Source organism: Tenebrio molitor, chromosome 4, assembly GCF_963966145.1.
Source record: "Tenebrio molitor chromosome 4, icTenMoli1.1, whole genome shotgun sequence".
NCBI lineage: Eukaryota > Metazoa > Arthropoda > Insecta > Coleoptera > Tenebrionidae > Tenebrio > Tenebrio molitor.
In genome coordinates, this window is record NC_091049.1 from 25716817 (window position 1) to 25729711 (window position 12895).

Here is a 12895-nt window from a genome sequence, read left to right on the forward strand (position 1 = left end):
ACCTATGTGAATGTTGAATCATAAATGGAGCAACAATGTTGTCATATTAATTAAAAGCATGGCTTAAAAAATCAAATATTCACCCTGAGACTGACGGTTTTATATTTGCAATACAAAATCGTGTTATAAATACAACAAATTATAAAAAACACATATACGGTTTGCGATCGATCATTGATAAATGTAGGATTTGCGGAACTGAAGGGGAAACCACTGAACACATCATTTCTTCTTGCACCGTTTTGGCTCAAAGCGAATATAAGAAACGTCATGATATATTCGCTAAAATTATACAGATGAATTTAGCTGTTAAATTCAATTTATTAAAGGATACACAACCACATTACATCTATAAACCAGAAAGTTGTTTGGAAAATGACAATTACAAATTATATTTTGATCGCACAGTTTTAACTGACATTCACATTCAGCATAACAGACCAGACATTATTATTTTAAATAAACAACAAAAGCAAGCATATCTTTTAGATATAGCTGTTCCAAATTCACATAATATAACACAGACATATAACACAAAAATTAATAAATATTTAGAGCTCTCCGTTGCTATGAGAAATCTTTGGAGTTTAGAAAAAAATTCTATTTTACCACTTATAATTTCAGCAACGGGAATAGTACCGCAATCTCTTTTTAAAAATTTAAAAATTCTGTATTTAGGGAACACATTGGTAGTTGAAATTCAAAAAGGTATATTATTATACTCATGTCATATCGTGAGGAAATTCCTTAACATTGACACAGAACATAATACACAACAAAGTCAAAATGCGGAGGCGAGACGCCGGTAATTATGTTGATAAGCACTGCACTATTACTTGATAGTAATATCCGTAATAGTATATGTACTCCGGCAAAATTGCCGTGCCGCCGGGTGGCGGAGGGATAATTTAAAAGTACAGATACATCATTATTACCGTTGCCGCTATCTTTGAGTTCCAACAACAAACTTAATCTCATTAATCTGTCTATTATCAATAAAAGATACGTCCTATCAGTTGTGATAATACGATAGAAAAATGTATGTATTAGTAAATGATCACTTTTTCAACACTGTTGGAATTAAAACAAACTAGAAAGTAATCAAATATCCTTGTTAGCAATATTTCTTTGGAATCCAGCCACACTCGTAAGTACTTTCAATAAATCAGTTAAGCACAATTAAGGCTTAATTACGCAAATAGATAGTTATTAAACGGCGAGGTGTGGCTATGTCTTTTGTTATCTTCTTTTGGTATATCATTTATCAAATGACACAGTATTGAAAATACAGCTTAGGGAGTACTATTGCGGGCAAAAAAGTGGGACATCAACGTCATTGTCTTGATTTTTAATGTGAAATAACCCTTATCTGATTCTAACCCTACTTTGAATTGATTGACGTTGTCATTAAGTATTGTAGGTTGTAGGGAATGATTGTAAGTAAGCACCTAGTGAATACCTATTTATTTAATGTAAAGTTCCAATCAAAATCGACCTTCATCAAAAGAAGAGGGCATTTTGAAAAGGAAAACAGGAGTAGGTATAAAATAAATTTTTAAACTGTCAGCTGGAAAAGTGTCAAAAAAATGACAATAAAGCTTGAACTAGATCGAATTTTTCAAAACTGACAGAAATTTGATGTCCCACTTTTTTGCCCGCAATAGTACCTACCTAATTTAGGTTCAATAATAAACTGACAAAAATGTATCGCGTAGTAACTATAAAATTTTAAAATAAAATAGTATATTTCAAACCAAGGTAATAAGGTCTGCAAGGGCACTTTCTTAACAAGGTTTGAATACTATTTCTTTCCCTACCGGCACAACTTCGTTGAAAAAAGTCAAAAAAAGATGGTTATGTTCCTGATTAAAACGAAAATTTTGAAAATTGAATAGTAGGCTGGGTTATTTGTTTAATTAACATGTCGTCGCATTTGAAGATTTGACGTTTGTTTGAAAATTTGATATAAACAAGGTAAAATAATCTACCTACTCTCGTGTCAAAAATAAATTACTCCCTAGAATTTAGGGATATTCGTTACTAGGTTGCCATAAATTTGGTTAGGTTGGAGGCTATGTGGTTTCTGGTGACAAACAAAAGATATCCCAAAAATGTAAGACAGCAAATTAATTGTAACAGTTGCAGATGACTAATTTCTCGCTAAGTGATAGATGATTTTTCGTTTCACAATCAATTTTGTTTACTGGCGGCATATTTATTTGGATTTAATCTCTCAATTCAAAGTAACCAACCTTAGGCATTCAAAATAAATTTTGAAAATTCTAGTTATTACACACAACGTGAAAAACGTTATTTTCCTAAAAGTTCAAATTCTAGGAAGTAATTTATTTTTGACACGAGAGTACCTAGCTTATCTGTTTATTTTCTAGATTATATGATTGCTCTACCAACTTGCTTTATTGAATTGGCTTTCATTTATCAATAACTTATTTCACTTTTGATACTTTTGACATTTGTATTTGATTATCTTTCTTACCTTAGCGAGAAATGAGGTATCCACAGCCTACATTTCTAACCGGTAGGGAAAAAACGATATTTTATGGTAATGTTATTTATTATAGATTACAATTTTCAGGTGGTTTCAAGGTGAGAAATGTTACTCGAAAAAAATTTCTTTCATTAGACAAAATAAATTGTTTATGACAAAATATGGCTTCACCAGATGGCTTAAACGAAGACAGCAGAAATCAAAAGGTAAACGAGAAACATATGTACAGTGGCGAGCACGAAATTTCGCACACATTGACATTTCACTGACATAATTTTATTTAAAATGTTTTTGAAAATTTTCAAAAGGTTGCATTGAATATTACCGTCATAATAGTCATCAAATACTTCAAAAATTTGGAAATAGAGGAACTCTAGTTTAAACTATTAGGTTATGCGTTATGTCACTTTGTGGCATATTAAATGTTTCACTTTGGCTAACTATGTTTCTTATTTTAAAAAATAAATAATTTCCACCAAGATATCTGTGCAATGTATTATGTGTTGCCTATTGCTAAACCGTAAGGCGGGAAGAGAAAAAATGGACACCCTGTACATATAGAGGTCGTGCAAAAAATAAATAAAGTTGTAAATCTCAATGATTATTATTTACTAAATACATATAGGTATTTCTGCAAATATTTTTCAGTAATTACATGATAACGGCATCTGTTACAAATTATTTTCTCAGAACTCATGATATAAAACATTAAAATAATAACAACAATAGCAATTATTGTATAAATTTCAATGAGCATTTAAATGACTTCAGTCTGACGATTGTGGCCAAGAAACAGTAAAAGGACAAGAAAATCGGGACTTATTGAAGAGGATTGCCTTTCTTGAAACCGAAAATGAATTCCTCCGAAAGAAACTCGAAGAACTACAGCAAAGCCAAATTGTAGCTTCGGTGGTAAATCATGATGTTTCAGATCAGTCACAAGTTCAGTCCGTTGCAGCCAGCTTAACAAAGGTAAATTGAAATGGGTTGCGAAATGCCGAAATGAAAGAGAAACATTTTTAGGTCGATCCAGATGAGCACGACACTGTGATGGCAACTAACCAAATCAATTTTTCAACTTACAAAAAACGAAAAGGAACCAGCGATTTGGGCAAAGAATACGAATGGATGATGTGTGCTCTTTATGCGGTTCAATTATCTACGAGCGATAGGGTTGTCGATTTTGAAATGACCACAAATAGGGACATTTATGCAGATTTTGACGACATAGAATTAAAGGTAACATATGATGACGGAAAATTACACACTTTTCTTCTGCAATTGAAACACTCCGAAAATAGAAGAAATATCACGGATAATATTCTTACTGCAGAGAAGGGCGATTTCAGTTTATCAAAATACTTGGACTCCTTTCAAAAACTTCAGAATAAAGAGAAAGTCAGTTGCGTTTTGCTGACAAATAATACGACGAGTCTTCGAGATGGTTCAACATTTTTCTTCGATAATCACGAAATTCGCGTAAAACAAGTTGCAACATTCAGTGAGGATTTCTTAAACACCGGATCAGTTTTTCAATTTCGTTGTGAAGAAAGCAGTCATTTAACAAAAGTGGATGCTTTCTTCGAACACTTTTATCTGCTCGTTTGTCAGGACAACGTGGCCAAGTGCAAATTAACTCTTAGCCAAATGTTAAAGGAACTGCTACGTTGTGAAATTTATGACAATTATGTTCATTTTATGAGAGAATGGTGGTCCGGAAACTTTGTTTTGACAAAACAAGATGTCATATCTAAATTGGCGGAACTGGCCTTGTCTCCTTTCGCTGCTGCGATATCGGGAGACAAGTGCAACAACAAATCTGAATTGATTGTAAAGACGATCATGACATTTGAAATGACGCTTGTTGAAGACTTTGACGAAGATATAATTTCAAAAATATGGAGATCAAACTGCAACATCCACGAAGTCGGTTTAACTGCTCTCAAATATGGATTGGTAACCAAAAAGATTAAAGACGTGAATGAATTGTCACCTACACAGAAAGCCAAAGTGTTGTGGCATTTAAATAAAGCACCACTTGTCGTAAAGATGAATAATTTGAATAAAATACGAATTACGAGTGTAACCAAATTGCTAGAAAAATGTAAGAAAAGGAAGAAATTGTTGTTGGTGTTGGAGATAGATAATACTTCCAAAGAAGAATTTCCCAATTGGAAGATTTTTAAGAATTTGTCGGATATACGAGATAAAAAGAACTTTGACGATATCATCGAACGTTTTGAAGTTTCCGTTCAAGGACGCCAAAGCATTTCTTTGAAGCAATTTATAAAATTTGACCCAGAATTTTCTACAGTCATAAAAACAAGAGAATTGTTTAAAATGACACATAATATCCTCTCCATCGGCAACAAAGAAGAAAACTTACCCGAATCCTATATCCCGAGAACTGTTACGAGTGTGTTTTTAGACAACAGTAAACTTTTGACTTTGTACAGTAAAATAGAAAATTTGTTCATTATTAATTGCGAAGGAAAATTTAATAATTTCATCGACTTAAGCCATCCTCAAACAATTGAACTTGAAGATTACTTGGAACAAATAAAGCTAGATAATATTACCAGACAACTATTAAGGAAAACGATGATTTTATCAAAAAGAAGTAAATGTACAAAAGCTCAATTTGATTTCATTTGTAACAAGTTAGACAAGCAAAATGTATTCTTGATTCAAGTCGTCGACGAAAATTGCTGTTTGCTGGTTTTAAGTAAGAAAGGTGTGGCAGCTTTAAGCGAAGTCACTCTAGAAAATCCACCAATCAAAGAAGAGGACATTTACAAATATTTTGACAACGAGCTGAGTGTAATTTCAGCGTCGCCTGGAATGGGAAAATCGACACTAATGACTTTCTTAAGCAACAATTGTCCTTCTGAGTTTTGGTTCGTTCGAATAAATTTAATAAGCGAAAATTCTTTTTTCAAAACCAAAACTGGAACTGCAGAAATGTTGTGCCACTTCATGAAGATGGAAGAAACAAACCAGAACTCTTTTCTTCTCCAAGTGAAATCGTACTTTCTCAGGAAAAAAAGAGTATATTTGTTTTTGGACGGTTTAGATGAAATTGACAGCGACTGTTTGAACTATTTCTTGAATCAAGTCAATAAAATTCTGTCGATGGGATTTCACGTTTGGATTTCGTCACGTCAAAACCTACAAGCCAAACTTTTAGACGAATTTAACACAGTTCCAATCACTATTAACGAACTCGATCGAGAACAACAGAAAATGTACATCCAGCTGCGTTTACAACAAAAATACGAAGAAAAAGACATCGAAGAAATCACCAATAAAATATTTGAGAGTGTAAATGTTAGTAACGGTCAGATGTTGTTAGGAGTTCCGCTACAGCTTTACCTAATTACAGAAAATTTTCTCAACAACAGACAACTCACCCACAGTTTGGACGACAGTATATTTTTGCTCACAAAAATGTACAAAATATTCTTGAGCGGAAAAATGAAACATTTGCATCAAAAACTCGGCATAGATGAATATGAACAGCAACTCGGGATCGATCTGGATTTTTACTTGGAACAATACGAATTGGCGGCACTGAAGACTTGCCTGGACAGTAAAGTTTTAGAAAAACTTCACGCGGATCGCAGTAAAATTGACAAGTTTTTAGTAAAGATAAAAGGTGGTGATCCATTTGGCATTATCAGCCAAATTGAGGACGACCAGATCGTCTTCATACATCACTCATTCGCCGAGTACCTGACCAGTGTTTGGTTAAAGAAGCACCCAGAAAAGCTGTCTTTGTTGCAAGACGAATTGTTCACGGAAAAATGTCAAAATTTGCGATTAATATTTGACATGCTTGTGGCGGAATCGTGTCCGTTGCATTTGGCTGCAATATTCAAAAATACTGACGAAGTACAAAAAAATATTAAAGACATTGAGAAAAGGGACGATGGTGGTCGAACAGCACTTCATTTAATTTGTTCTTACGGTACGAAATATCCATCCTTGACGAGACATGAAAATGGAAGTTATTTTAGAAATTTTGTCGAAAGCGAAGATCCTGAATATGAGAAAATTCTTACAATTTTGTTGCAAGATAATGTCTATAACGTTGAAGATACGTTATTCCGATGGACCTGCATCGATTACGCAAGTCGTTCCAGATGCTTATTTCCTATAGAAAAAATTCTTAAAAAATATAGTAAGGATGTAAACTTAAATGTACTATTGGAGTACTGCGCAGATGTAAGTGTGACTTACTACACAGTGATGTTAAATTTTTGTAATCTCTTCTGGACCATTGTACAAAGAAATTCTTCCCTTGTTTGGAATAGTTTTATCGACGAATGGGGTGAAAATCACGATCTCTTACAGTTAGCCGTAACTAAAAAGAACACAAACGACTCGGCAAATGATAGTTTGACAATTATCAAAATATTAATAGGAGAAGGTCTCAGTTTAAACAATGAAGAAGGTGAAACAATTTTCCACGTTGCTTGTAAAGCAGGAAATCATGATTTGATAGAAACCTTAGTAAAATTAGGTGCCGAAATATATCCAGAAAGTGAAAAAACAAGCAATCTATTTTACAGACTAGCTGCAGAAGGTAAACTAACAGTTGAAATGACAAAATTGTTAGTAAATTACAATGTCAATGTCGATAAAGTAGATGCTAATGGAGTTAACTCATTACATATTTTGTCTCAAGGTGGTGATTTTGAAAACTTAGAATTTCTAATTCGTTTTGGTGTAGATGTCAACATTCTCAACAATCAAAATCGAAATGCTTTGCATTATGCAGTCCTAACACCATCTAATGCAAATGTGATTAATTTATTGGTAGCAAGTGGTGTTGATATAAACGGGAAAGACATAAACGGAGCAACACCATTACACTTGGCTACTAAAATAAAAAATTGTGATAATATTGAATTGTTAATTAAGCGAGGCGCAAACGTTGTTGCCGTCAACCACAGAGGAAGAAGCGCTCTACATTTTGCAGTTACAGTTCCATCCAATACAGACGTAATAACGCTGTTAGGCGGTGAGGGTGTCGATATCGATTGTCGTGATGCCACTGGTTTTACACCATTACATCTAGCTTACAAACGAGAAATGTTCGATAATGTTAGAGCATTAGTCACTCTTGGTGCCAGTGTTGATACTGTAGACGACAAACAAAGAAGCTTACTGCATCGCGCAGCACTGTCATCTAGTGCAAAGGCGACAGAGTTTTTGATCGATGAAGGAACAAACGTCAATGCTCGTGACATCTCTGGAATAACACCTCTACATCTCGCCTATGGACAAGGTAACGTCGACGTGGTAAAAATTTTAGTCGATCGCGGAGCAAGCATCAAATCTGTCACCGACGAAAACCGAAACGTTCTGCATTACGCGGTCACTTCAGATCAATGGAACAAGGACGAAATAAAGAATTTGCTGGAGATTGGTGTTGAGGTCAACTTGCAAGATGCAGAAGGAATAACTCCATTACATCTCGCAGCTTTGCACTTGGGCCGGGAAAATGTCAAATTGTTAATCGAATACGGCGCCGACGTCAACTTAAAATGCAACAAGAAAAGAAGCGCATTACATTATGCCGCCACTGCGGAGTACACGAACAGACAAGTGATTGATTTGTTGACAAGTAGAGGCATTGACGTAAACGCACAAGACATAAGTGGAGAAAGTGCGTTACATCTTGCTTCGGACGTAGGACACTGTGGAAATTTAAAAGCTTTACTAAGTGCAGGTGCGAATCCACACGCTCTCACCCACAGAAGAAGAACCATAATCCATTACGCAGCTGCACTCGTAATTCCGACTGAAGAAGTTTTAAATCTTTTGTTAGATACTGGGGTCGACGTCAACGTTCAAGATGTAAACGGAATAACATCTCTTCATCTTGCTTCTGCAGAAAGAAATTACACAGTAGTGAAGATGTTGATTGACAATGGTGTCGACGTAAATACTGTCACTTCCGACCAAAGAACGTCGCTGCATTACGCTGCTTCGACAGAATACGCCAACGCAAGATCAGCACGACTACTCCTTAACGCTGGCATAAATGTAAATGCTCGAGATGCCGAAGGAATGACTGCTTTACATCTAGCTTCGCGAGTAAGAAACTACGAAATTGTCGAAATGCTTGTTGACAACGGTGCCGATGTTACCATTCTTTGTAATATGATGAAAACTTCGTTGCATTATGCAGCAATGTCGAAATTTTGGAACAAAGAAGTAATACATTTCTTTATGAGTAAAGGTGTTAATGTCACCGCGAAAGATTTAGATGGCTTAAGTGCTTCAGATTATGCTTCTCAGTCGGGACATGAGACCAATCAAGAAGAAATACAAGAACAAAAAAACATCGAACTAAGACGTAAACGAAAGAGATTTAAACCGTCTTGTAAAATAAATTGACTCAGTATTGCAACAATAACGTTAATAATATGTTTTTGTAATTATTATTCAGAACATGTTTGATATTTATAAATTATTAAGTATAACATTGTTTAATATGTATTTTTTTCCATTGTATTTTCTACAACATAAATATGTATAACAATTAAAATGTGTTTCTTAGATGTGGCAGAATTTGTACGTGGAAATTATAACATTTTAAACGTTACTATAAATAAAATAAATCGTCACAATAGTAGATTATATCATTAAGAGTAGAAGTGAGTCATTTTGTGCTAAGCCCAGAGATTGAACGCCGAGATGAAGTTGAGGTCAGCAACTGGGCGAAGCACAAAAAGACCTTCTACTCAGAGTGTCCTGAGTGTCCCACCTAAGAATTTTATGTCCTATATCTCTATTATTTATGGACCGATTTTTGTGAAATGTAACAGATAAATAGGGTGAAGATTAATCTCGCGTTACTCAAGTACCTCCACTCTTAAAAACGCGGCATTTTCACTCCCTTTATTTGTGAAGTAAAACGTATAAGTGTGGCTTACTACACAGTGGTGTTAAATTTTTGCAATCTGTTCGTGGCCATTGTGCGAAGAGATGATTCTTACGTTGTTTGGAGTAAATTTATCGATCAATGGGGTGCCAGTCGCGATCTCTTATACTTGGCCGTGACTGAAAACAAGATAAACGACTCGACAAATGACAGTTCGACAATGATTAAGATGTTACTATAGGAGGAAGGTCTCAGTTTACACAATTATGCAGATAATGAAACAATATTCCACGTTGCTTGTAAAGGAGGGAATCATCGTTTGACAGAAATCGTAATAAAACTAGGTGCCAAAATATAACCTGAAAGTGAAACAACAAGGAATCTATTTTACAGTTTAGCTGTACAAGGTAAACTATCAATTGATATGACCAGATTGTTAATCAATTACAATGTCAGTATAGGACATTATTGATGTTCTTGTCAAAGTGACTTAATTTTGAATTAAATGACAACAAAAAAGTATATTCTGATTTTTTTATACATTTTTTTCATAAAATTCAGTAGCTCCTAAACTTTTTTAATCAACTCTTAGCCCCCTTTTTGCGAAAAATATCAACATTTGTAATTATAAGACATTATAATTACAATCGTTATCTTTTGTGGGGTTTTATCACAGATTAAAATATCTGCTCAACCTTGAAAGTCATTCTGTATATGTCAAATAATGTAATAGAATAATGCATCATGAAGAGAAGAAAAATTATTGAAGTCGCTATCATATCGTACCATTTTCTGATTGTAATATTTTATATCTCACCCTGTATATTTAGGGATGAAAGTGATGAAATGTCAATGAACAAGCGCCATCTTGCAGGAGTGGCAATCAGTGCTTGCCAATATTGTTTGTTGCCTAATTCACAAACAAGTATTAATAACATAACATTAAGAGAAAAGCAAAGTAATTGATTACTACTTACCAGAACTAATGGCCACATTAAACGAATTTAGAATACTTTGAGTTTTTTTTTTTCATTTTCGTAGATGTGTTTTATGTTTTATTGGACGGTTGGCAGCATTGCGACATTGGTTGTCAGCGGCCATTTTGGTCGAGAGTCACATTTTCGGTGGGTTTTTAATAGTTGTGTAACTGTGTAAATACGCTAAACAAATGGCTCAAAGCAAGCTGAACGACTTGGCCAACAAATTCGGCAAAGGGGGCCCACCCGGACTAGGCCTCGGCCTCAAACTTCTCGCCGTAGGAGGTGCCGCAGCTTACGGATTAGCCCAATCAATGTACACAGGTAAGCCCCAAAATCGCACAAACCCGTGAATAAAATGCGCCCCCAGTCGAAGGAGGACACCGCGCCATCATGTTTAACCGAATCGGGGGCGTCCAAAAAGAAATCTACACCGAAGGCCTTCACTTCCGAGTGCCTTGGTTCCAGTACCCCATCATCTACGACATCAGGTAAAACCTCCTCCACGAACCCGCCCCGATTAATGCAGGTGCGCAGGTCGAGGCCGCGGAAAATCTCATCGCCGACGGGATCGAAAGACTTGCAAATGGTCAATATCTCGCTGCGAGTGCTGTCGAGGCCGAACGCGTTACAGCTGCCCATAGTGTACCGACAGCTGGGGCTCGACTACGACGAGAAAGTCCTGCCCTCGATCTGTAATGAAGTTCTCAAATCTGTCGTTGCCAAATTTAACGCCGCACAACTGATCACGCAGCGCCAGCAAGTGTCTCTGCTGGTAAGGCGAGAGCTGGTGGAGCGGGCGCAAGACTTCAACATAATCCTGGACGACGTGTCCATCACGGAGTTGTCGTTCGGTAAGGAATACACAGCCGCCGTCGAGGCCAAACAAGTCGCGCAGCAGGAGGCGCAAAGGGCCGCGTTCGTCGTAGAGAGGGCCAAACAGGAGAGGCAACAGAAAATCGTACAAGCTGAGGGCGAAGCTGAAGCCGCCAAAATGATATCCTTTTCGAAATAAATTAGTTAGGGTTTTTTTTTCTTGGGTTTGTTTTCCTTAATACACGAGTAATTTTGGAAAGTTGCTGGTAAGTAGGTTCTGACTCGATAGTTCTAGGACTAGTTTAGTCATAGCCGACTAACCAGGTCTATGTAGTTTGATCCTTGTAAAAGAATGTTTTTTCTTAACTTGTTCTTACTTAGGTGAAGCAATTTCCCGAAACCCGGGCTACTTGAAACTGAGGAAAATCAGGGCGGCTCAAAATATATCCAGAACTGTGAGTACCATCTGCTGTTGGTAACATGTACTGAGGGTGATGTTTTAGATTGCCAATTCGCAAAACAAAGTCTACCTCAGCGGCAATAGTCTGATGTTGAACATTTCCGACAAGGAATTCGATGATCAGTCTGATAAACTCAAACGTAAGGATTGAGTATTAGATTTAAGTCAGTTGTAGTGCTCGCTAAGTTTTATATGAAACGAATATTTCTTTGTTACTATTTGTAAAAATATTCAATAAGCATCAAATAAACGTCAGATTGTTACGAAGTTTTGTTTGATTTTGGTACCCATTTTAGGTAATGATGAGAGTGTGCAAGTGGCTCACGATGACAGCAAGACTGTGGTCAAGTTGGCCCAGCAAATAGCCAGTCGAGTGTCCGGATAAAGGGGTGATTCCCCCAAGCGAACTGCATTTACACATTTATTATTAGTCTGTTACACAATAAAATCAATATTTTGTAATTTTTTCGTTTGTTTAATTTCTCACAACAATGGCAGTGTTTAAAGGATGATAGTTCGAAGGATCGAAATCATTGGAAAAGTTATCCTGATTAAATAGAATAACTAATTTAATTGTGTCCATCACTATCAAGTGGTGCGGTCTGGCGCAGAGCACAAAATGCACCGTTGCCACCATTAATGGAGCAACGGATCGTGGAGAAACAGCTGACACGTGAAAAGTCTCATCAGTCCGATGATACCTTTTCTTTTTTTTCTATAATCGATTCGTCGAGTGCTTCCAAACATACTCTATGTCGATCACAGCGCCCCCTGGAAAGCCTCGGCGAATCGACATGAATGACACCAACGCGCATTTGTTGGGTTCAGGGTTGTACAGTAGCAGCAAAACTGTGGTCAAATTGACTCAGCAAATAGCTCGTCGATTGTCCAGATAAACGGGAGATCCCCGAAGCATTTTATATTTGTCTGTTTTGTAATCAAAGAACCACGACCTGCTGATTTAGGTTAGCAATAATAAAATTTTACTAAAGTTAGGGAATTCAATGATATACATTGGCTACAACTGTCATTTTTAATGTCATTGAAAGAATATGCAAACTCCCATTTAAAATTTGAGCGTGTAATTAAAAATGCCTCGCAAAGTAAGACATTTATTAAACTGTCAAATTAGTCGTTAATGTTGTTATTAAATTTATTAACATGCTGCGACATTAATTTCTCTACATAACCTCAATTTTTATATTATAATATTTTTCACCCTAGGTCAAAGGTGTACTTAC

General features: G+C 36.0%; 2 protein-coding genes and 1 long non-coding RNA gene across 4 annotated transcripts in view; 2 read left to right on the plus strand and 1 right to left on the minus strand.

Annotated features, from left to right (window-relative positions):
- Positions 1-12895, minus strand: part of LOC138127728 (uncharacterized) — a 103613-nt gene that overhangs the window by 8057 nt on the left and 82661 nt on the right. The window lies entirely within an intron of this gene.
- LOC138127711 (uncharacterized) lies at positions 676-9147 on the plus strand. 2 transcript variants are annotated; one of them, XM_069043768.1, is made up of 5 exons: positions 676-1147; positions 2503-2539; positions 2597-2715; positions 3281-3481; positions 3533-9147. In XM_069043768.1, exons 3-5 carry the CDS (start codon positions 2671-2673, stop codon positions 8912-8914), a joined length of 5628 nt encoding a protein of 1875 aa, XP_068899869.1. In that variant the 5' UTR covers positions 676-1147; positions 2503-2539; positions 2597-2670; the 3' UTR covers positions 8915-9147. The 2 variants fall into 2 exon arrangements, with proteins under 2 accessions (XP_068899869.1, XP_068899868.1); XM_069043767.1 differs by lacking the exon at positions 2503-2539.
- Positions 10462-12120, plus strand: Phb2 (prohibitin 2). The gene is made up of 6 exons (XM_069043785.1): positions 10462-10702; positions 10749-10869; positions 10916-11375; positions 11572-11649; positions 11698-11794; positions 11951-12120. Exons 1-6 carry the CDS (start codon positions 10570-10572, stop codon positions 12037-12039), a joined length of 978 nt encoding a protein of 325 aa, XP_068899886.1. The 5' UTR covers positions 10462-10569; the 3' UTR covers positions 12040-12120.

Excerpts from the sequence above, each read along its gene's own strand:
- LOC138127711 (XM_069043768.1), top strand. The coding sequence starts at position 2,671 with ATGGCTTCACCAGATGGCTTAAACGAAGACAGCAGAAATCAAAAG. Across the intron at positions 2,716-3,280 it reads AAGACAGCAGAAATCAAAAG|TCTGACGATTGTGGCCAAGA; the intron begins GTAAACGAGAAA and ends AAATGACTTCAG. Across the intron at positions 3,482-3,532 it reads TTGCAGCCAGCTTAACAAAG|GTCGATCCAGATGAGCACGA; the intron begins GTAAATTGAAAT and ends AAACATTTTTAG.
- Phb2 (XM_069043785.1), top strand. The coding sequence starts at position 10,570 with ATGGCTCAAAGCAAGCTGAACGACTTGGCCAACAAATTCGGCAAAGGG. Across the intron at positions 10,703-10,748 it reads AGCCCAATCAATGTACACAG|TCGAAGGAGGACACCGCGCC; the intron begins GTAAGCCCCAAA and ends ATGCGCCCCCAG. Across the intron at positions 10,870-10,915 it reads CCCATCATCTACGACATCAG|GTCGAGGCCGCGGAAAATCT; the intron begins GTAAAACCTCCT and ends GCAGGTGCGCAG.